Here is a 21,738-nt window from a genome sequence, read left to right as displayed (position 1 = left end):
ATGCCCTAAACCCTCAACCCTTTGCTCCCAGGCGGCTCCCGGCTACCACATGGCCAAGATGATAATCAAGTTGGTCACGTCCATCGGTGATGTCATCAATCACGATCCAGTTGTGGGCGACAGGCTCAAAGTGATCTTTCTGGAGAACTACCGAGTGTCCTTGGCCGAGAAAGGTAGCCCTGGAAGAGCCTGTACTGGGCAGGGAACCTGTTCCTGCCTGGGAGTCAGATGGAGCAGAGCTGGCTCAGGTCTTCCTTGCTTGAGTCAGCTCAGCCCTGCCTGAGACTCAGTCCTTGCCAGCATGGGCCCCAGCCTGGCAGTGCCATGCCCCGGGGAGCTTCCCTGTGCATTGTGGCAGCAGCAACCTGCCCGGGCAGCATCTCTGCTTGCCCCAGGCAGAATTCCTCTGAGGCCTGTGCATCCTCGACTGTCCGCCCTGCCCTCGTGTCCCCTGCACCTTTGGTGGGCAGTACGTGCACCTGACCAGCAGTGATGTGGGCTCTGCTGCCTTTACCCCTCTTCCCAGCACCACTGTCTGCCCCCCAGGCCCACCGCTTGGCTCCCATGTGGCTGGTGCCCGCCTCTTCTGTGCTCTCAAGGGTGGCTCTGGGCCTGGTGCCACAAGTTTAGTCTGGGCTGGTCCTGGGGACATCCTGCCACCTCTGTCTGGGCACCATTCTGACCTGCACGGGCCTCTCAGCAGGGAAGTGATTTGCCCAGCCTGATGTAGGGAAATCAGCCTGGGGTTCTGGGGTCCCTTCCTGCCACTGAGTACCAGGGGCCTGTTGCTCCCCAGGCTCCGTCACAGTGAGTTTGCAGGCTCATTCTCTCTGACCACTGTCCCTGTGTCCTGACTGCTGCCTGTGTCCGGTGTTGCCTATGTGGGCAGCACTGGTGCTCTTGAGGATTCCAGGGACAGGCACAGCTCAGCATTGCCAGGACGCGGGGTGCTGTGGCAACCCCTTCCCCGAGCTCCTGACGGAAGCATCTTGCTGTCTCTGCTGCTCCTCACCTTCATTTGGGGACCAGCTGACTCCTGCTCATCCATGTGGCTGGCCTCAGAGCATCCAGTTCTATGCTGGTCTGGGCTGAGCTGGGCTGCCAGGGCAGGACCTTGGGTCTTTCCCAGCACCTGGGCATGACCTTGGTCTCCAGAGGCCCAGCCTCCCTGCCAGCCCACGAAGGGCTGGCACTGGCACTTGCTGGCTGTTGGGGCAGCGTGGGGCGGCAGTGTCACTAAAGGCCTGGGTAGCAGGTGTCCAGCACAGTGTGCCCAGGTCACAGCATGGCTGGTCCTGAGGGGTAGCACTGCCTCCTACCTGCTGTGTCACAGGGAAGGCATGGGCTGCCACATCTGTCTGGCCACTTGTCCCCACTGTACACCTGCTGTGAGAGTAACAGAAGGAAACTGCCCTCAGCCTGTCCAGTCCCCTGGTCCTGTGAAAGTTCAGATTTCTCCTGGAATGATCCAAGGAGCCTTGTGGGCTGATTGAGTGGGATGTCTTTAGTGGGGATGAGGGAATTGGCTTGGCCTGGTCCCGGAAAGCTTTCAAACAAAGGTCCTTTGCCACCTGGGGGCTTCCCCTCGAGAGCCCCCACCTTAGACTGCTGCCTCAGGCTGCTTGGGTGAAGGAGAGAGCCTGCAGAGGCAGGGCGCAGCGCGCCATGGTGGGATCTAGTTAGCTGCCTGGTCTCCCCATCCGCTGGCCTTGGAGTGGCCGGGGGCCGGCTCATCCTACCTGTGGGCTCAGGATGGGGGTCCCTGCTATGGGAGGAGGGGATGTGGCATCATGCACTGTCACTGTAGCCCTGGTGTGAGGGGGAGCCCAAGCTGACACACCCCATCTGTGCCCCACAGTGATCCCAGCCGCTGACCTGTCACAGCAGATCTCCACCGCAGGCACGGAGGCTTCAGGCACTGGCAACATGAAGTTCATGCTCAACGGAGCCCTTACCATTGGCACCATGGACGGGGCCAATGTGGAGATGGCTGAGGAGGCCGGGGCCGAGAACCTCTTCATCTTTGGGCTACGAGTAGAGGATGTCGAGGCGCTGGACCGGAAAGGGTGCGGCTTCCTCTGGGCTGCCAGGGCACCTGCAGCGTGGGGGTGTGAACAGTGCTGGCCTTGGGGCAGAAGGGAGGATCAGGCTTTCGGGCCTGGGCTACTGTGTGCCAGGGTCTGTGCTTACCCAGGGGCCGTGTGAATATGCAGTGGAGCACAGTCCTGTGCACGGCTCCATAGCCAAGTCCCCATAGCAAGGCCCTTGTCTTCATGGGTGACTACAGGGGAGGGGTCTCCTCCGTGAGTGATAACACTGTGTGGGGGTGGGGGGGACATAGCTTCACAGACTTGGGGCTGAGGCAGGGCAGGCAGCTTCTTTACCAGGCACGCTCAGCTAATGTCAAGATTTGGGGCTTGCCCACAGTCTAGGTTACTTGGCCTAATTTTTAGCAGTTATGGGTAAAGTAATAACTATTTTGGAGTAATTTCAGTTTTGCAGAGAAGTTGTAGAGACAGTAGCAACAGCTGCCACCTGCCCTTCTCCCTGGTTTTCTGTGGTGTCGTGTTACTCAGAATGTGCCTGACAGAACCAGGCGGCTGGCAGCCGGCATGCTCACCCAGCCCCTGGTCTGCTTGGGCCCTTCCTGCCCCTGGGTCCCACCCAGGCAGCCAGCAGTGGGCATGCTCACCCAGCCCCGTATGCTCGGATCCTTCCTGTCTCTGGGTCCCCCCAGGGTGCCTCATGTGTGCTCTTCAGGCCTCACCAGCCTCATCAGTACTGTGGTGGCTTCATCTTGCCTTACGTTTCATGACCTTGATGTTCCCAAGAGGCCCTCGCTGGCCTGATGCCAAGATGTCTGACTGCCTCAAAGTGTTCAGGGAGTTGGAAAGGCCTAGGCTCATTCGAGGAAACCTCAAATGCCACCAAAAGTCCAAGCTGTTGTCAACACCAGCGCCCTTGTGCACCTTCTTTTTCTTTTTGAGACGGAGTCTTATTACTATGTTGCCCTGGGTAGAGTGCTTTGATGTCATAGCTCACAGCAACCTGTCAAACTCTTGGGCTCAAGTGATTTTCTTGCCTCAGCCTCCGAAGAAGCTGGGACTACAGGCACCCGCCACAATGCCCGGCTGTTTTTTTGTTGTTGCAGTTGTCGTTGTTTTAGTGGCTCAGGCTGGGTTTGAACCTGCCAGCCTTGGTATATGTGGCCGGTGCCCTTACCCACTGAGCTATGGGCTCTGCAGTCCTGCGCCGCCTTGTGCCCTCTCGCTGCCAGCCCTGGGCCAGGGCCCTGCCCTGCCTCCCTTCCTCCCCAGGGCCCTGTCCTTTCCCCCCTTCCTCCCCAGGGCCCTGTCCTTTCCCCCCTTCCTCCCCAGGGCCCTGTCCTTTCCCCCCTTCCTCCCCAGGACTCTGTCCTTTCCCCCCTTCCTCCCCAGGGCCCTGTCCTTCCTCCCCAGGGCCCTGTCCTTCCTCCCCAGGACTCTGTCCTTCCTCCCCAGGGCCCTGTCCTTCCTCCCCAGGGCCCTGTCCTTCCTCCCCAGGGCCCTGTCCTTCCTCCCCAGGACTCTGTCCTTCCTCCCCAGGGCCCTGTCCTTCCTCCCCAGGACTCTGTCCTTCCTCCCCAGGGCCCTGTCCTTCCTCCCCAGGACTCTGTCCTTCCTCCCCAGGGCCCTGTCCTTCCTCCCCAGGACTCGGTCCTTTCCCCGCTTCTTCCCCAGGGCCCTGTCCCGCCCCCCTTCCTCCCCAGGCCCTGCCTTCTTTCCCTTCCACCCTGGAGGCTGCAGCCCTGAGTGCTCTTCTCCAGCCACACCCTCACGGCCTCAGCCTCTTGTGGGGAGGCAGCTTCTTGAGCAGCCTTCTACAGTAGGGATGCACTGTGAGATGTCCTTGTATGTCCACTAGTCATATTTCTCTAATAGTTAAAGAAGCAGGTGGTATTGACTCACAGGTGTCTGAGCCAGCTGGCCCCAGGACATGTAGCCATCCCTGGTCAGCCCCTGCCGCCCTGGACCTCCCAGGGCTCAAGTCTTGGGGCTGTTCTCTGGCAGGGGCTAAGCCTGACCCTCGTGAGGCTGCTGCTTGCCCCCAGTGCTGCCATCCTAGGGGCGCCAGCAGCTGATCCTGCGCCTGCCTCCCCACAGGTATAATGCCAGGGAGTTCTACGACCGCCTGCCTGAGCTGAAGCAGGCCGTGGACCAGATTAGCAGCGGCTTCTTCTCACCCAGGGAGCCAGACTGCTTCAAGGATGTTGTCAACATGCTAATGTACCACGACAGGTGGGACCCTCCCTCCCTCTTCTCAGCCTTCCCCTCAGCACCTGGGGTGGACAGTTGGGTCCTCCTTGTGGGTTGTTGGGAGTGTGAACCTTGTGCTTTCCACGCTCCTCCGCTGTGGCCTCGAACACCAGCCACAGGTCTCAGCTGAACCAGAGTTAGGGTTTGCTTGGTCTCTGGTGATACCTTAGAGGCCATGGCAGTGGGGCCAGCCTCCTGAGTAGAGGTGTCCTAGGCTGGCTGGAGGCCAAGAGGGCAGCTGCATCCTGAGGAAGCCAGTGGAGGGAGCTTGGGGCGATAGCCTAGAAACCTCTGGGAACTGGAAAGGGCTGTGGGGCCCGGGCAGGTGTCAGAGCATGGTGACACCCAGTAGTTAAAATAGATTTAACTTGTGACTGTGAAATTATAGTGGGCCAGTGTTGCATCACAGCACAGATGACATGATTACCGTCTGTGCAGAGGCCTGGCTGATGGGTGGGCAGCATGTGCCTGCTCGCGGCCGCTCCTTACCTGAGCTAACACCCCCACTCCCAGTTGCTCAGGTTGGTTTTGTCTGTTGCTCTTTGATGACTTTGTCACCCATGGGCTTTATCAGGTCAGGTCACGATCATGTGCTTGGATCTGGGCTAGAACCTGGACCCTGATGAGGGAAGGACCTTTGTGTTGGAAGCTGTGGCTTTAGGATGTGCGCTCCAGCTCACTGATAAGTACTAGTGTGCTTATGTCTTTGTGAGTCCTGCACTGTGGTTCAGAACATGGGGAACTGCAAACTGTTCCATATTTCAGCAGCTCTAGCTGGACTTGAGAGCTGGCCAAGGACAGAGACACTGCTCACCTAGAGCCTTCACCCGGAAGTGAGGTCAGCCGGTGCTCTATACCTCAGGGCGTGTGCACGGCAGACACCCTGTAAATGCCCATTTCTTTAAAGCAGCACTGGGCACGGACCAGTTTTTGCCTTTTACTCAGCCAAGGATATCTTTGCAGAAATAATTTTAAGACTGAGATTTTAAAAATGTTGCAGTAAGTTTTTTGTTGTTATTTTGAGACAAAGTCTAATTTCTACGTCACCCTCCATAGAGTGCTGTGGCATCACAGCTCACAGCAACCTCAAACTCTTGGGCTTAAGCAATTCTCTTGCCTCAGCCTCCCAAGTAGCTGGGACTACAGTCGCTTGCCACAACACTGGCTATTTTTTTGTTGTTATAGTTGTCATTGTTGTTTAGCTGGCCCGGCCGGGTTCGAACCCACCAGCCCCCGTGTATGTGGCTGATGCCCTAACCACTGAGTATGGGTACGGAGCCATGTTGCAATAATTTTTTTTTTTTTTAGTTTCAGGTTAATCGAGGGTACAAAGAATTAGGTTACAGTGTTTGCATTTGTTAGGTAAAGTCCCTCTTGTAATTGTGACCTGCCCCCAAGAGGTGTGCCGGACACCTTAACATTGTGCCCGTTAAGTGGGAGCACACCCATCCCCCTCCCTGCTTCCTCCTCACCCTGTCCTCCACCTTGAATTGGTTTGAGTTTTTCTCTTATGTGGGTGTATGTTAGATCATCTATTGGCTTCATATTAGAATTGAGTACATTGGATTCTTGCTTCTCCATTCTTGTGATGTGGTTACTAAGCAGAATGTGTTTCAACTCCATCCAGGTTAATACAAAAGATGTTAAGTCTCCATCTTTTTTAATGGCTTAAGAGTATTCCATGGTGTACATATACCACAGCTTGTTAATCCGTTCCTGGATTGGTGGGCATTTAGACACTGTTTCCACATTTTGACGACTGTAAATTGAGCTGTGATAAACATTCTAGTGCAAATGTCCTTATGATAAAATGATTTTTTCTCTTCTGAGTAGATGCCCAGTTATGGGATTGCATGATCAAATGGGAGGTCTAATTTGAGTTCTTTGAGGATTCTCCATACTTCCTTCCAAAAAGGTTGTATTAGTTTGCAGTCCCACCAGTAGTGCCAAAGTGTTCCCTTCTCTCCACATCCACGCCAGCATTTGCATGGAATAAGTATTTTTTCTAAAATAAGATCCCAGGCCATAAGTGTTGCTCTCAGAGAAACCCTGTAAGCCAGCCAGCCTGGCATGGCCCAGCTCCAGTGAGCTGAGGGGCATCCTTTCACCTTGTCCTGCCTTGGAGCCAGAATGTGCAGCTCCTGACCTCCCACTGTGGGCTCTGTGCCCTCAGGGTGGTGTGGGCAGTCTGCTCCCAGCGGGATCCTTGCTGCCCACCCCTGCTCAGCCTCCTTCTCCTGTTTCAGGTTCAAAGTGTTTGCGGATTACGAAGCCTACATGCAGTGCCAGGCCCAGGTGGAGCAGCTGTACCGGGTAAGGCTGGAGCAGCCCACAGGTCTCTGTGTTGTTCACTTTCCAGACTGTTTAAGCAGGTGCTTGGCTGAGGCCAGAGAGGTTTGTTCTCTGATCTGTCTTCAGCTGGCCCTGTCTACACTGTGGAAGGCTGTCTCCATCACACCCTCTCAGCATCTCCTGGCCAGGAGCAGGAGCCCGAGGCCTGGACACTAAGTGCCTGGCAGGCTCTGGGAGGGACCTTTCCTCCTCAGCCTGGGCTGGGCTGAGGGCTGTGGCCTGCTGCTGGCTGCAGCAGGGGCGGCTGTGAGGCTCTGGGGGAAGCTGTGACCGGCAAGCTCTGCCTGAAATGAGTGCTTGGCCATTTTCCATGGGCAGCGCGTCTGCCTGGGGCAGATACTTCCTGGTTGTATTTTTGTGGTCATTTTGTGAGCCATTCCCTATCAAAACATGGAGCTTTGCAAGAGCTGGGGCTTTCTCTTAGGGTCCTTTCCCCTTAACTCTAGTTACTAGTGGCTTTCCTGGGCTCAGTTCACCTGGGAGCAGCGCTGAGTTCTCTGGAGCTCAGTATGTGAGAGCCCTGAGATGAGTTGGTATCTCCTTCTATGCAGAACCCCAAGGAGTGGACCAAGAAGGTCATCAGGAACATCGCCTGCTCGGGCAAGTTCTCCAGTGACCGGACCATCAGCGAGTATGCGCGGGGCATCTGGGGGGTAGAGCCTGCTGACCTGCAGATCCCACCCCCCAACCTTCCCCGAGACTAGGCCCCCCGCAGGGCCCAGGGCTCTGCCTTCTTGCTGACTCTGCCTTTCACGCTGGGTTCAAGCACTTCAGCAGCAGCTGGTGGCTCCTGCTTTTCTCAGTGGTGTGTTTCTAGGAGGGGCTGTGGGTGAGGGGAGTGAAGGACAGTGTTAAGAGTGAGTGTCCCCACTTCCTACAAGAGGAGAGCAGAGTTGGCAACCTGGATGGCCACAGTGGGGCCCCTGCAGCTTCTGCCCACCTGCCCCACACAGGGTGGGTGGGAGGAACAGCCACCCACTTGGCTCCCACAAAACCTTGCACACATCTTGCTGTGAGCTTGTCTTTAGTTTTCAGCCTCTGGATTCTGGGGTCTGGGTTGGTGGTCATGGTGAAGCCAAGGGATGAGCTTTCCGCAGCACCTGTGCTGCCAGCCACACGACAGGGCCAAGCCCAACTGTGGCCCCACCCCTTGCCCAGCTCTGTGCTATGCCTCGGGCTATGCTGGGTGCGGTTGGAGCCTTCAGGTGTCTTCCCCACAGCTGCCCATCCTGTCCGGGGTTCTGCACCTGGTGTGTAGGTCAAGGACCCAGGCAGGCCTGGCCTTTGTAGCTGTCCCAGGGACCATGTAGTTCCTTCAGACCTGGGGACTTGGGTGCGGGCCTTGTGGGGTGCCTGCGACGGGCTGTCAGAGGTCATGGTGAGGGCAGGTGCAGTTGGCCCATGCTGGTTGGCTTGCTTTGGCTTATTCAAAAGAATAACTTTACCTGGAAGTGAAACCAGCTGAAGCTTTATCTTGGGTTTAGTAACTAAAAACTGAACTTGTAGTTATGTGTCTAGACGATTCTGCCTGGTTAGCCAGGTCAGCTGCCAGGCTGCCCTGTTGCAGCCTCAGGCCCTCCCTGGACCCGCTCAGTGTAGGTCTGATTGTGCACACCAGTGCTCCATTCTCCTGCACTTGCCTCCCGTGCAGTAGCTTGGTGTGGAAAAGGGGCTAGCTGGGCCCAGAGGAGCCAGTCTCTGCTTGGCATCGACTGCAGGTGTGTAGGGGGAGCAAGCCCTTTTCACCCCTGCCTTTCCCAATGGGGAGCACTCCAAGATACACCTGCCAGCACCCAGAGGCCAGGGAGCAGGCTACTGCCCTCACTGTGGGTTGTCAGGGAAACCAGGCAGAACCACCCTTCCAGAGGTTTCCGCCACCTTGTGTGTTGGGCCTAGGCTGGGGATGGGGGGAGACTCTTCATTAACAGGCCTGCAGTTCTGGTGGGGATAGGGAGGCTGTGCCCCAGGGTCTTCTTTAGAGGGGGTGTGTGTCTAGGGGTTACGGTCATGCCCTGGGTGCCCCGCGTACCCTACCACCCCGGGTGCAGCCCCTCCCTGCCAGCTGTGGGTGCCCAGCACCGCTGCACTTGCTGTTACTTCCTCATGTGAGAAGCTAATTAAACTTTTACGCCTGGAGTCAGCGGTCTGGGGTCACGTTCAGTCCCGCACACCGTGCTCACTGCCAGCCCCTGTGGGAAGCAGGGGACAGAGGCCTTAGGCCCAGGGCCCACACAGGGTTGGGGTCTGAACTAAAACGAGGGCCCTGTGTTCTGGATTTGAGGACAAAGTTCTGAGCCCTACTTGTGTGGGACTTCTAGCCGTCTGTGCCTGAACAGCCAACTGCAAAAAAACCATGAAAGCCCATGTGGCCCTGTCACTGAGGGTAAGGGGAGAGAGTTCACATCTCTGGTGTGAATTTTATTGGTCTCTTTTTGCACCTCTGCTACCACCACCCACTTCTAGCCCTGGTGACCAAAATATTCCACCTAAATTGTATAGCTGCAAGTGGAGTGAAAAACAAACAAACAAAAAAAAAAAACGAGCTGAATAATGAGTTCAGGGCTCAGTGTGACTGAAGCAACCTGAGAACCATGGGATGTGGGGCTCAGTACCCTGCAGGCTATGCAGGGGCTGGCACCTCAAGGCTGAGCCACGTTTGCACATCCCCACCCCACGAGGCCCCTTGGTGGGACCACTGCCAGGGGACCCTGGGGACCATGCTTCCCCAGGTCTGTGGGCCCTGCCCTAGGGCTCCCAGGACATAAGACACACATTCTTACTTCAGAGCACACATAACCCACTCTGGCCTTTTGCAAACTGATCATGCAACCCAGTGAAGGGTCTAAGAAACCCACAGTTAAAATTTAGTTGCTCAAGCCAAAGTCATAAGCGAAGCAGCCACCTTATGGCCATTGGCTGTCACTCTGGACTGATGGTGGCAGAGCAGTTGCAGCTCCACACACTTCTGTTACTAAGTCTTAAATTTTCATTATATTCTGCCTCATCCTCCAACAAAGGACTGAGGTAGCTTACATAGACAAATAAGGGAAAAGATGACAGGCAGCGCAGGTGGAGTAAGTCATCTATTCAGGTGTCAGGAACTGCGGTCTGGGACAAAGCAGGACAGAGCCACACCACCCTGCACTGGGGCACATTGTCTGCCAGAGAGGCCTGTGGTACAGCACATGGTTCCATGAAAGAGGAGGAGGGGAGCCTGACAGCATGCAGGGAGAGACAGAGCCCAGGGATGGGTGGTGTATTCACAGGGCTTTGGGGCCACTGCCCACAGCACAGCTGTTGACGGGTGGGCAGAGGAAACTGGGGCACCCTAACTGATGCAAGGAGTCAGAGCAGACTGGCCAGGGGGAGGAAGGTGATGTCCTGCACACACTGACCTTGGAAGAAGTAGGGAAGGGATTTGTTTTCCAGGCCCCTGGCCATCCACACTGCTCTCCTAGTAAGACCTTGGAGAACAGGCAGTCTGGTGAACAAGACCTCCCTACACCTGGTGGGTTTCTGAGTTGCCAGAACTGGAAAATTCCATTCAGAAAGACAGCCCTCATCCCCAGAGTGCCCAAGTGGCTGGCACCAGGCATCACTGACCTTTGCAGAGAAAGACAAACAGACCACCACCACAATTTTATTCTTAAATAAATGCTCAGCCTAAGGCCAGGTTAGGCAGACAGGTGGGCAAGATGCGAGGCTAGCTAGCCAGGGGAGGCGGGGCAGCCACAGAAGGCAAGCAGGGGTGCAGGGAAGGAGGGGATAGTCCACCCACTAGAGTCTATTCCGTATGTGCCCAGAGGAGCAGAAGGAACCTGCCCCTCCTCGTTCTCTGCAGGTGGTGGCAGAAAGCTCACTGTGGTCCCAAGCCCCAAGTGCCCCTGTTCGGGATCACTGTGTCCAGCTCAGGAGGTGTGGGATCAACCAGGTGACTGGCTGGCTACACTCACTGACTCTCCCCAACAAGAGCTCAGGATGGGTGACAGCAAGAGGGAGAGAGAGCCATGTGGCCACCACCCAGGCTTTCCTGAGAGGGTCAGGGCGCTGGGGCTGCAGGTCTGTTGGGGCCAACTGCAGCTGCCCTGCTGGCATCTGAATCCTCTGCAGGGGGCGCTGGGCTCCTGAGCATCGCAGGTGCTGGCACCCTGGGGCTCCAGGGTGCTGACCAGAGGAAGAAGGGAGGAGGGCAGAGGTTTTCATGCTTCCTTCCTGGGGCTGCTCAGTGCTGGTGTTCGGGCTCTGACTTCCCCAGGAACTCCCTAGGCAGGGACGATTAGGAGCCATGTCACTTAAGCTCAGATCCTATCTGTTGTAGTCCCCACAGCCTCAGAGGTGGTGAAGAACCCCAGTGAAGACCTCACTCCCACACGTGAAAATGCCGTCAGTTAAGCAAATCACAAATGGCATTCGTGGTGACTTTAATCCCAGCATGAGGGAATAAAAGCAAGTTTGGGGGCTACTATTTCTTTTTTCTTTCTTTCTTTTTTTTTTTGAGTCAGAGTCTCATTCTTACTTCCTGGCTAGAGTGCCATGGTGTCATCATAGCTCATAGCAACGTTGAACTCCTGAGCTCAAGCGATTCTCAATCCTCAGCCTCCCAGAGTACTATGATTATAGGCATGAGCTACTGCACCCAGCCAGAAGCTATTACCCTAGTTCTGAACTAGAGCTCTGCTCTGCTCTGCTCTGAATTTTCTATAATAGAGATTCCTTTTAAATGGGTAAAACTACACCCCAAAGCACCCCCCCATTTTCTCAATTTACTGTCCCCCCCCCACTCTTTTTTAAGACAGAGTCTCACTACGTTGCCCTGGGTAGAGTGCTGTGGTGTCACAGCTCACAGCGACCTCAGACTCTGGAAGATTATCTTGCCTCAGCCTCCCAAGTAGCTGGAACTACAGGTGCCTGCCACAACACCCAGCTATTTTTTTGTTGTTGTTATCATTGTCGTTGTTTAGCAGGCCCTGGCCCTGGCTGGGTTCAAACCCGTCAGCCCCGGTGCATGTGGTCAGCGCCCTAACCACTGAGCTACGGACGCTGAGCCTCACTGTTCCCTCTTAACTCACATTCCCTGTCAAAAGGAATGGCAAGTTTCTAAAATAAACACAGATCTCCCTCTGGAACTTTCAAAGGCAACTGGAAAATTGAGTCTGAAGCAGAGCAGTGCTTTTCAACTTTGCTGTCTCATGGAAGCACTTAAATTATGTTGATAGAAGAAAAAAAAAGGAATATCCTTACTGAGCTCTGAACTTCCTTTGAAAATAAATAACGACCTTTAAATATGTTGCCTGCCATGGCACCACAGCTGAACGTCAGCTGAAGTGGTTACACATGGGATGCGCCACCCTGGCAGTGGGTCAAGCCACTGACTTCAGTGACCGCAGAGAATCTGGCACCTTGCCCTCCTTGTCATGCCCACACACAGGACCCAGCACCTAGTGCTCAGGTCAAAGCCCTCCTGGGCTCTCTGTCCCCACACAGGGAGTGTCAGCCTCTGGCTCAAGGCAAGGAGGCAGATGGTGGTAGGTAGGCCTTGTGTCAGGAGGAAAATAAGCGTGGCAGCAACTTGCATAGAAGCCAAGGCTGCCCTTTGTTACCGCAGCCAAGGCCTTACCCTTGTACTTGGGCTCTATACTAGGACCAGATGGGTCCTGCCCAAGATTCTGGGCCATGCAAGGCAGCCAGCAACATGGCCTCCCTTCAGAAAGCGGCTGTGGGCAAACAGGCTTTGGAGGAGCTGGCCCAAGGCCAAGGCCTCCATGTACAGCACCCTGACCCAGCACTGGCAGGGATGTCTGTGCAAGCACTCCTGTACGTGCAGCCCCTGTGAACCCACATAGCACACGTGCAGGCCTGTGTTATGTCCCACTGGGCGTGTCCTTGCCTGTACAACTAGGGAGAGCTCCACAGACAGGGACAGTTCCGCAGGGAGGGAGAATGCCCCTTAAACCCCTCTGCACTGGAAATGGAAGGGTCTTGACCACCGAGTACCTTAGCTTCACTGAGCCCCCACAGCCTCAGAGGCATACCTGCTGCAGGCCTATGCCTGAGCCCCACCACCCAGATGACATCCTGGGTGGGAAGTAACTGTCTTACCTCAGTATCCGTGGAAGCTCAGGGCTCTTGTAGATGTACTTGTGCCTGTAGCCAAGATCTGAGTGGAAGGGGATAAATTGAACTTTGAAGTCTCGGAAACTTCGAGATGGTGCGGCGATGTTATAGAGCTGGGGAGAGGAAGAGATGGGTCAGAGCGCAGGGACGGCCCAGCCCTGAGGGAGACCAGTCCAAACAGTAGCCCAGGCTCCATGCACTCCATGCAGCTGACGCAGCCGGGCTCTGTCCTCACATCCCCAGACCACCCTTCATCAGGGTGGGGGCCAGGCCAAGTGCCTGTGGTGAGGGGCAGATGGCAGCAATGGTGCAGTCTTGGGAAGCTGGGCCAAGGGCCAAGCTCCTGGCCAAGGCCACTGTACACGCTGGCTCTGGATCTGTCCCATCCAGTCCCCCGCCCTCTCTGAGGCAAGGGATGTGGTGTGAGCCTGGCCTTGTTGGACAGGTCAGTCCCCACAACCCTGGGATCAGCATGGAGCCTGTCAGGAAGATGTGCTCCAGGCCCAGGGTTGGGCCTGCCCACGAGGCTCACCCGGCCCTTACCACTACAGCCCCAGATGGGACTCTACCCCGATCCCACTCGCAGCCACAAATCCAGCTGTGCTTCCTGACAGCAAAGTCAAAGCAAATTCAGCACAAGCCAACGCTGACACCCCAGTGACATGACACGCTTCTGACAGCAGTCCTATCCCCAAAGCATCCAGTTTCTGTGTCAGTTCTGCCAACTGGGACCCCTGCATGGGATTGAGAGACCCTCCTCATCAAGGAGTTCTTTCCACTCAGTAATAACTGCTGAGCCCTCCCAGCCGAGTGCCAAGTCGGTCTGGCCTCTGCCAACACCAAGCAGCCTCACCCTAAGAAGAAGCCCTACATGAAAGCCTGGAAGCCATCCATGAATGACATCAGTGGTCGGGACCCCACACACTCACCTTTTTGCCGAGCTGGAAGGGCACCACTGGGTCGTCCTCGGCATGCAGGATGAGCAGGGGACAGGAGATGTGCTTCACACTGTGGGAGGAGAGGCGAGATGAGTGTCTACTGGGGGAAAGGCAGGGTCCACCTGGCCCACATCACAGCAGGGTCCAGAGGTGGGGTTCCCCTTAGTGCTCAGCAGCCTGAGCCTTGCAGGCTCCTCATAGGAGCACTGGACATTCATTTCTTACTTGCTTCTACCAAAATCTATTCTAGCAGGTGACTGGTGTCAGCCAGACCTAGACACTGACTATCACCAAAATCTAGCCCATGCATATTTTCTGAAAATACGAAAATGATTATTTTTGCCAACAGATAATATTCTTTTAAAGTTTTTTGAATAATTTAGGTGAACAAAAAAAAGTATTGAAATGAATGTTACTAGGAATTTCTTGGTTAAAAAAATACCCTTAGTCTCTGGTGTGAATGACATTAAAGGTACTTCCTGTCTGAATGCTTACAAGTGAATTAAATTTTCAGTCTAAATCCCACCAGTAAGCCACACTACACTAATGCAGGGGGCTGCCAGGACTGATGAGGCCGGGGCTCCCCTGGTCGGCCCTCAGTGAGGTGGGCACTGGCCCCCCGCCAGGGCTGTACACTCCTGGCACTGCAGCAGGGCCCAGGCTGGAGAGCTCCTGGCGTCTCAGGCACCCGACCCTTGCACAGCCCGTGACTCTGCTAGTAGCACAGAGTACAGACTCATGCTTCTTGGAAGAGCGTGTCTGATGTTTAAATCCTTTGAACCTGAGTCTTCTGGAGAAAGCAGCAAGGGTTTGGTACAGACCACTGCCCAAAGCTCAAAAAGCCCTCCCTGCCTACAGAGCCTGGCCCCAACTTCTAGTAATGGGAGGGCTGAGGCTCACCCAGGTCCCTAGCACCCTACCCGGCTCAGGTTGGCGGGTCAGGCCAAGGGCAGCTTCAGGGGCACCGTATTCACTTTTGTTTTGAAAAAGAAATCCAGTTTAATATGAAGGCAGCAGATGATCTAAGGCAAGGGGGAGTAGGGGAATGAGCAAGTGGGGAAAGGGGAGCAGTGAGGGAGATGGGGGGTCACGGTGTGCGGCGTACCTCCTGGGGGCAGGACACAATTATAAGAGGGATTTATCTAATAAATGCAATCAGCATAGCCTAATTCTTTATACACTAAATGAATCCCAAACTATTAAAAAATTTTTTTAAATTAAAAGGTCCAGTTTACCAAAACAGTATTTACAAACAAGCAGGGTTTTCTACTTATATTTGCTCTAATTTTAATTTGTCCTATTTTTAGAACCAAAACATACTTAAAGGGATAAAAATCCTCCATTTTTTCATACTGTTTTGAAGGTGTAGTTTTTTGTTTTGTTTGCAGTTTTTGGCCAGGACCAGGTTTGAACCCGCCACCTCTGGCATATGGGGCCAGTGCCCTACTCCTCTGAGCCACAGGCGCTGCCCAAAGGTGTAGATTTTTATTTTTTGCAGTTTTTGGACGAGGCTGGGTTTGAACCCATCACTTCTGGCATATGGGTCGGTGCCCTACTCCTTTGAGCCACAAGCGCCGCCCCAAAGATGTAGATTTTTAAATATTAACAGCATTTAGATAAGGTTTCTTTTCTTCTTCTTTTTTTTTTTTTTTTTTTGAGACAGAGACTCAAGCTGTCGTCCTGGGTAGAGTGCCGTAGCGTCATAGCTCACAGCGACCTCCAATTCTTGGGTTCAAGCAATTCTCCTGCCTCAGTTTTTCTTTTTCTTTTTTTTTTTTTTTTGAGACAGCGTGTCACTTATTAACTCTCAGTAGAGTGCAGTAGTGTCACAGCTCACAGCAACCTCCAAATCCTTGGGCTTAGGCGATTCTCTTGCCTCAGCCTCCCAAGTAGCTGGGACTACAGGTGCCTGCCACAATGCCTGGCTATTTTTTTGTTGCAGTTTGGTCAGGGCTGGGTTTGAACCCACCACCCTTGGTATATGGGGCTGGCGCCTTACCCACTGAACCACAGGCACCACCCAGTTTTTCTATTTTTAATAGAGACAGGGTCTCAGTATTTGCTCAGGCTGGTCTCGAACCAGTGAGCTCAAGCTATCCACCTGCCTCAGCCTCCCAGAATGCTAGGATTATAGGCGTGAGCCACAATGCCCAGCCTCTTTTCTTCTTTTTGAAGATATTAAAGCCCATGAAATAAAAATATCACAAAACGTGAAAGTGGTTTAAAAGGAGTCCTTCAATAGAATACTTAACTTTTGGTTTACCTAATAGAATTATTAGTATTTTTTGAAACAGAGTCTCACTTTGTCACCCCAGCAGAGTGCCATGGTATCATAGCTCACAGCAACCTCAAACTTTTGAGCTCAAGTGACCCTCTTGTCTCAGCCTCCCAAGTAGCTGGGACTATAGGTGCCCGCCACAACACCCAGCTATTTTTTTTAGAGATGAGGTCTCGCTTTAGCTCAGGCTGGTCTCTAACTCATGAGCTCAGGTGATCCCCCACCACCTTGGCCTCCCAGAGTGCTGGGATTATACGGGTGTGAGCCACCACACCCAGCTAATAGAATTTTTAATAATAAACTTTGTAATATCTTTATATAACCAAACATAAACCAAATGACTGAGGCAAACTTAAATAACAGCTAATATTACCACTTTATATGTTCCCAAGTTCTGGTTTTGACAGACTGAAAATAAGTTACATTAATATCCCTTTAATTCTGTAGTCCCTTCAAATTCCTCATTTCCTTCCGTGGCAGTTCCCTGCCTGGCCTTCCCTTTTAGAGACCTGTCAGGGCACAGCCCCAAGCACTCCAAACTCCACCCTGGCCTGGTGGCCCAATCTTTTTCTCCCAGATTGAAAAATCCATTACTCTACCATGGTACTCACTTTTCATCATTTGCGAATTTAATTCCACTGCTTGTAATGGGATCGAGGAAGAACCAGTCAAACCCAGGAAAATATCGATATATCTGCAGACAAGATGGAAACCATTTTAAGGAGCATTAAGATATTCAAGTTGACACAAAGGCCAAAGATGGTTTATGTTCAGGAACTTACAGAGCCTACCCAAGGGAGGAGGCGTGACATGTAGCCAAGGGTCAACCGCACTGTGCTTAGAGCCCCTCCCACTCCCACTGTGTCTAGTTCTGAACTGGGGACAGAAGACTCACCCATCAGGCCCCACAAATAGAGCTCCCACACCTCTCAGCGGAGACCAGAATCAGCTAAAAAAAACAGACTTCCCACAGGCACTAGGGCCACCACTCTAGAGCAAATGAGGGTCCTCAGATGCTCCCTTCATGTTTTTGGAGAAAAACAATATCAAAAAAGAAAAGAATAAAGAGCTCTTCTGGTCTGCAGTAGAGCAGCATAAAGCCAGGACCCACAGACTGTCACAGGCTTCAAAACATGTGACCAGTCATGTGGCCACAATCAGGAATGGGGAAGTGAAGCAGAAGGAAGTAACCGTCAGACTTTGAAAGAAGGTTCAAGGCTTAATTCCTGCTCAGTAGGGTTTACCTGGGCCCAACTGAGACACATGGGGGAGGCCAGACTCCCAGTCCACAGTGTCCAGCTCCCAAGCACTGCCCGCACACACAGAGGGCGGCACCACCCAGCAGCTCCATTCCCAAGGCAGCCAGGACAGTACCCCTGTGTCTGTCTGGGCTGCACCCATGGCAACCACCTCACACAGGCATGGGCTCCAAGGGGCTCAGTCGCTCTCAAACAGCCTAACTGTGACCTGCCCTTCTGTGTGGCTGTAGGTTATATACTTCGAAGGCATCTCTGTAGGCAAGCTAGTGCCTGGAACAAGGATTAATTTTTAATAATATCTGTATTCATTACTGAATTTTTTTAAATTTAATTTATTTTTCTGAGAGCATCTTGTTCTGTCACAGGTCACTGTAGCTTGGGTTAGCTCAAGCGATCCTCCTGCCTCAGTCTCCCCAGTAGCTAGGACTACTGGTGAGTGCCATCACAGCAGGCTAATTCGCTAGAAAATTTTTCATAGGTCTTGCTCTGTGGCCCAGGCTGGTCTTAAACTTCTGGTTCAAGGGCGGCGCCTGTGGCTCAAAGAGGTAGAGCGCTGGTCCCATATGCCAAAGGTGCCAGGTTCAAACCCAGCCCCAGCCAAAAAAAAAAACTTCTGGTTCAAGTAATCCTCTTGCCTCAGTAGCTGGGACTATAGGCCCATGCCATTAGAATATTAAAACAATAGCTATTATAATTAATTTCCTCTGTAATTATTTACTTATAGCTATTTTATAGTAATTATTTTATTTTATTTTAGAGACAGAGTCTATGTCACCCTCGGTAGCGTACTGTAGTGTCACAGCTCACGGCAACCTCAAACTCTTGGGCTTAAGAGATTCTCTTGCCTCAGCCCCCCAAATAGCTGGGACTATAGGCATCTGCCACAATACCCAGCTATTTTTAAATTGTAGTTGTCATTATTGTTTGGTGGGCCCAGGCTGGATTCAAACCCATCAGCTCAAGTGTATGTGGCTGGCGCCCTAGCTGCTTGAGCTACAGGCACCAAGCCATATAGTAATTATTTTTAATAAAATAATTTTTAACAAAATGTATACTTGCCACTGAAAAAGGATGACTCTTAGCTTCTTCTCGGATATTAGTGAATGGAGACTCCAGTATAAGGGCATCTGGAGGCGTCTCTAGATAAATGAAAACATGAACAGGGGACTGAGCAATGGGCAGGGAGCTGAAGACACAGACAGGGCATAGGCTTCAGGTCTGAGCGGGCGGCCCCAGACAGGACACTGAGCCCTGGGGCCACACCTCCACCCCAGAATCTGGTCTGCAGGCCCCCATGGAGGTCGGGGTGCTGGAGGCATCCACCGGGGGACCCACCAGGGCTTCACAGCACCCAAGAGCCTCACTTGCTGATGCTGCTTATTTGCAGCCAAGCCTGTGTGGGGTCTGCGACTTCTGCAGAATCCTGTGGGGAGAGCAAGAAGGGGCCGGCCCAGTGTCCCCCCAGCGCCCAGCATGTGCCACTCTGTGTGGACACTTAGCTCTTGATAAGAACGCACAGCAGGCCCGGCTGTGAGCATCCCTCGCTGACCACAGGCCCTTACCTCGCTCACAGAGGCGCCGCACCACATTTGTTGCCACTCTGGGAAAAAAAGAAAAATAGAGTTCAGGTGAATGATGATGAAAACTGTTCTAGGCTGTGTGTAATGGCTCACGCCTGTAATCCTAACACTCTGGGAGGCTGAGGTAGGTGGATCACTTGAGCTCAGTCAGGAGTCTGAGACAAGCCTGAGCAAGAGTGAGATCCCATCTCTAAAAAAAATTGCCAGGTGTTGTGGGGGACACCTGTAGTCCCAGCTACTAGCAAGGCTGAGGGAGGAGGATCACTTGAGCCTAGGAATTTGAGGTTGATGTGAGCTATGATGCCACAGCACTCTACTGAGGACAACAAAGTGAGACTCTTGTCTCAAAATAAATAAATAAATAATTAAATAAAATAAAAACTGTTTTAGATGAGACTGTTGTTATGCTGGGAAGTGCCCAGAGAAGACATGGGATCTGCAAAGCTATTAGGTACCAGGGCAGAGTGGAAGGAATGGAGAGGTCCCCAGGGTGGTCCCTGCCCTGGCCATTGGCTGACCCCTCAACCAGGATGGCGATAGCAGCCAGCCCCTTCATCCCATGTGTGTCCTGCTGCCTCTCCTGGACCAGGCCCCCCAGCTCTCCCCACTGTCATGTGGGCACTACGGTGGCAGATGGGAGCACAGTGGAGGTGGTGGTGGTGGGGAGGGGGCGGCACCTGGGGTCTGCCAGGCCCAGAGCTTCTCGCCTTCCCAGGACCACACCTGGTGGCTAATCCCTGCATGCAGGATTCTGTCCAAGTAGCAAGAGGACAGAAAGTGCTAAGCTACTGCCCAAAGGGAGAGGCAGCAGAAGGGGCTGGTGGAGATTGGGGTCCCAAGGGCTCTACGACAACAGCTCCTCCAGACATGCTGGACCTGGCTGCCCACAAAGGGTGTTAAAATGCTTTCTGTCCTGCCCATGTCGGAAGCAAGTCACCCACCAGTTCTCCCCTAGTCCCTGAAGACATCTCCACAAGGTCAAGTCTCTTAGTAAAGGCACCTCTACCCTGAGCTCCTTCTGAGGGTGAGGAGCTTGAACCCCGTGGTTTCTTGCAGTGCTTTACCTCCTGCTCCCCACCATGGGGACAGGACAAGGCTGGCTGGCCTAGTGCCACCACAGGGGCCAGAGGTAACGAGGGCATCCCTGGGGATCCAACTCTTCCGGATCCATGCTGGAGGACCACCTGGCAAGACCTGCTCCGCCAAAAGCCACCTCCTGCACAAAGCTCTTACCCAGTGCCCAGGGAATGGCCCCAAATATACACGGGGTTGTCACCACTTCTTGCTTTGATCCAATCAAAAACATGGAGGGCGTCGTAGGTCATGCCCCTTTCAGACGGTGTTCCTACGGAGTCACCCCAACCTGGGAAGAAGAGACAGCAGGAGGCATCAAAGGCCACTCACCAAACCCAGGCCCCGGGGGGGTCCCCGAGCTGGAGGGGATGGTGGAGCAGCCTGCCCCTCAGAGCCTGCAGGCCACCCTGCTAAGTGGAAAACCAAAGGTCCCCTCACAGCTGCAAATCTGGCGACTAGGAGAAAAGCTGAGTCAACAATGTATCCTAGAACACACCCCGGCCAGAGCTGGCCCACAGGCCCAGCAAATTCAAGCCAAGGCTACCAGCCCCCCTACCCCCCGCCCTCTGGAGGGAGTGGCCACTCTCTCACCTTTCTTAACAGGCAGGACAGAGCAGTCTAGAGGAGTGGAAGTCTCTGCCATTACCATCTTCAGCTCCGTGCTTCTCCCACTTGCTCACCCCAGTATGACCCCAAACCCTGTGTCCAGTGCCCTTAACTAGTCCCCGTGAGCACAGCTGTGCCAACGGGGGTGTTCAGACAGACCCTACTGGCAGTGACTGGACACCGCCCTCAACACCAAGGGCTTGGCAAGAGCAGGTGCTGATGGAGGACTGACAGGCCCCCAGTGGGACCCCAGCCTGCCCAGGGCCCACGTAAGGACCAGAGCGAGCCCCAGGGGCACCAGAGCCCCAAAGGACAGGACAGGAGAGGGAAGTCAGAGGGCTGATTTCTAGGTTCAAGGCAATTCTGACCCAGAAAGGGAATGGGGGCTAATTTCACCATAGGGCCAAATTACATCTTATTTGCAGAACAGAGGAAAAGCCACCATCTCTGGCCCCAAATTACAACCTCCCCAAGGGCATCAAAGGTCAAATGCAATTGTCTTTCCAGCAGCTCAGCAGTGAGTCATCATCAAGTGATCTGAAAGAGCAGATTCTGCAGTGTGAGCAAACCCAGGGTTAGTGCAGCAGGACCAGCCCCTTCTGGGGCCTCAGACTCCAGAGGAGGAGAGAGTGATGTCCAGGGCCAGCACCAGGCCAGTCTGAGAGGCAGAGACACAAGATAGAGACAGATGCAGGTACAGAGACACAAAGAGAGAGACAGAGAAAGAGTCAGAAAAGGAGCTGAGTGTTGCGTGGGGTTTCCCTCGGAGGTGAACAGGAGGAGGGACGCCCCTTCCTGTTCCCATAATCCAAAGACTCTAACAGAGGGGGGATACTCAGAAGCACCTTCCAAAGGAATCTCACCTCTATAGTCAAAGGTGACCACGTGGTAACCTAGGGAACTCAGCACCTGTACAGAGAAAAATAAACATCTTTAGCCACAAATTCAAGCGTCTTGGAGTAAGAGCAGCTTGCCTGTCACTTCACTCACGTGGCTTTCTGCTGTGTAGATACACGGGAATTCGAGAGCATGAGTGACAGACTGGCCCCAAGGAGGCGGGAGGAGGTCTCTTTCTAGATGCTGAGGGGCCTGGACAGACCTCTGCAGGATGGCAGCTCCGTGGCCAGGATGGGAGATACCCTCAGCCAGGCAAACAGCTCTGTGGCACCGCCAGCAGCACGGCAGGCCCCAGGAGAGAGCCCCAGTACACGGAGACTCCCACTGAGGGATCCTACTGCAACC

The 21,738-nt window shown here is 53.8% G+C and overlaps 2 protein-coding genes and 1 pseudogene across 7 annotated transcripts in view; 2 read left to right on the top strand and 1 right to left on the bottom strand.

Moving 5' to 3' along the window:
• Positions 1–7,905, top strand: part of PYGB (glycogen phosphorylase B) — a 36,631-nt gene extending 28,726 nt beyond the window's left edge. The window contains exons 16-21 of one of the 2 annotated variants that reach the window (XM_053578214.1): positions 32–173; positions 1,859–2,066; positions 4,143–4,277; positions 6,542–6,608; positions 7,199–7,323; positions 7,581–7,905. In XM_053578214.1, coding sequence (XP_053434189.1) covers positions 32–173; positions 1,859–2,066; positions 4,143–4,277; positions 6,542–6,608; positions 7,199–7,323; positions 7,581–7,905 — 1,002 coding nt within the window. Of the gene's footprint in view, positions 1–31; positions 174–1,858; positions 2,067–4,142; positions 4,278–6,541; positions 6,609–7,198; positions 7,435–7,580 lie in introns of those variants that run through there. The other variant, XM_053578213.1, reaches the window with a different exon arrangement.
• ABHD12 (abhydrolase domain containing 12, lysophospholipase) overlaps positions 1,957–21,738 on the bottom strand; it is a 57,595-nt gene continuing 37,813 nt past the window's right edge. The window contains exons 6-14 of one of the 5 annotated variants that reach the window (XM_053578220.1): positions 21,360–21,405; positions 20,050–20,179; positions 18,799–18,836; positions 18,296–18,375; positions 16,589–16,671; positions 13,691–13,769; positions 12,747–12,874; positions 8,777–8,836; positions 4,900–4,914 (exon numbers count right to left, since the gene is read on the bottom strand). In XM_053578220.1, coding sequence (XP_053434195.1) covers positions 8,824–8,836; positions 12,747–12,874; positions 13,691–13,769; positions 16,589–16,671; positions 18,296–18,375; positions 18,799–18,836; positions 20,050–20,179; positions 21,360–21,405 — 597 coding nt within the window. In that variant the 3' untranslated portion in view covers positions 4,900–4,914; positions 8,777–8,823. Of the gene's footprint in view, positions 2,096–4,289; positions 4,915–7,366; positions 8,837–9,706; positions 10,910–12,746; positions 12,875–13,690; positions 13,770–16,588; positions 16,672–18,295; positions 18,376–18,798; positions 18,837–20,049; positions 20,180–21,359; positions 21,406–21,738 lie in introns of those variants that run through there. The other 4 variants (XM_053578215.1, XM_053578216.1, XM_053578219.1 and 1 more) reach the window with 4 other exon arrangements.
• Positions 5,221–5,278, top strand: LOC128576600 (uncharacterized; annotated as a pseudogene).

The sequence above is a fragment of the Nycticebus coucang genome, chromosome 24 (genome assembly GCF_027406575.1).
Source record: "Nycticebus coucang isolate mNycCou1 chromosome 24, mNycCou1.pri, whole genome shotgun sequence".
Classification (NCBI taxonomy): Eukaryota; Metazoa; Chordata; class Mammalia; order Primates; family Lorisidae; genus Nycticebus; species Nycticebus coucang.
This window is presented reverse-complemented; position numbering and strand designations above follow the sequence as displayed.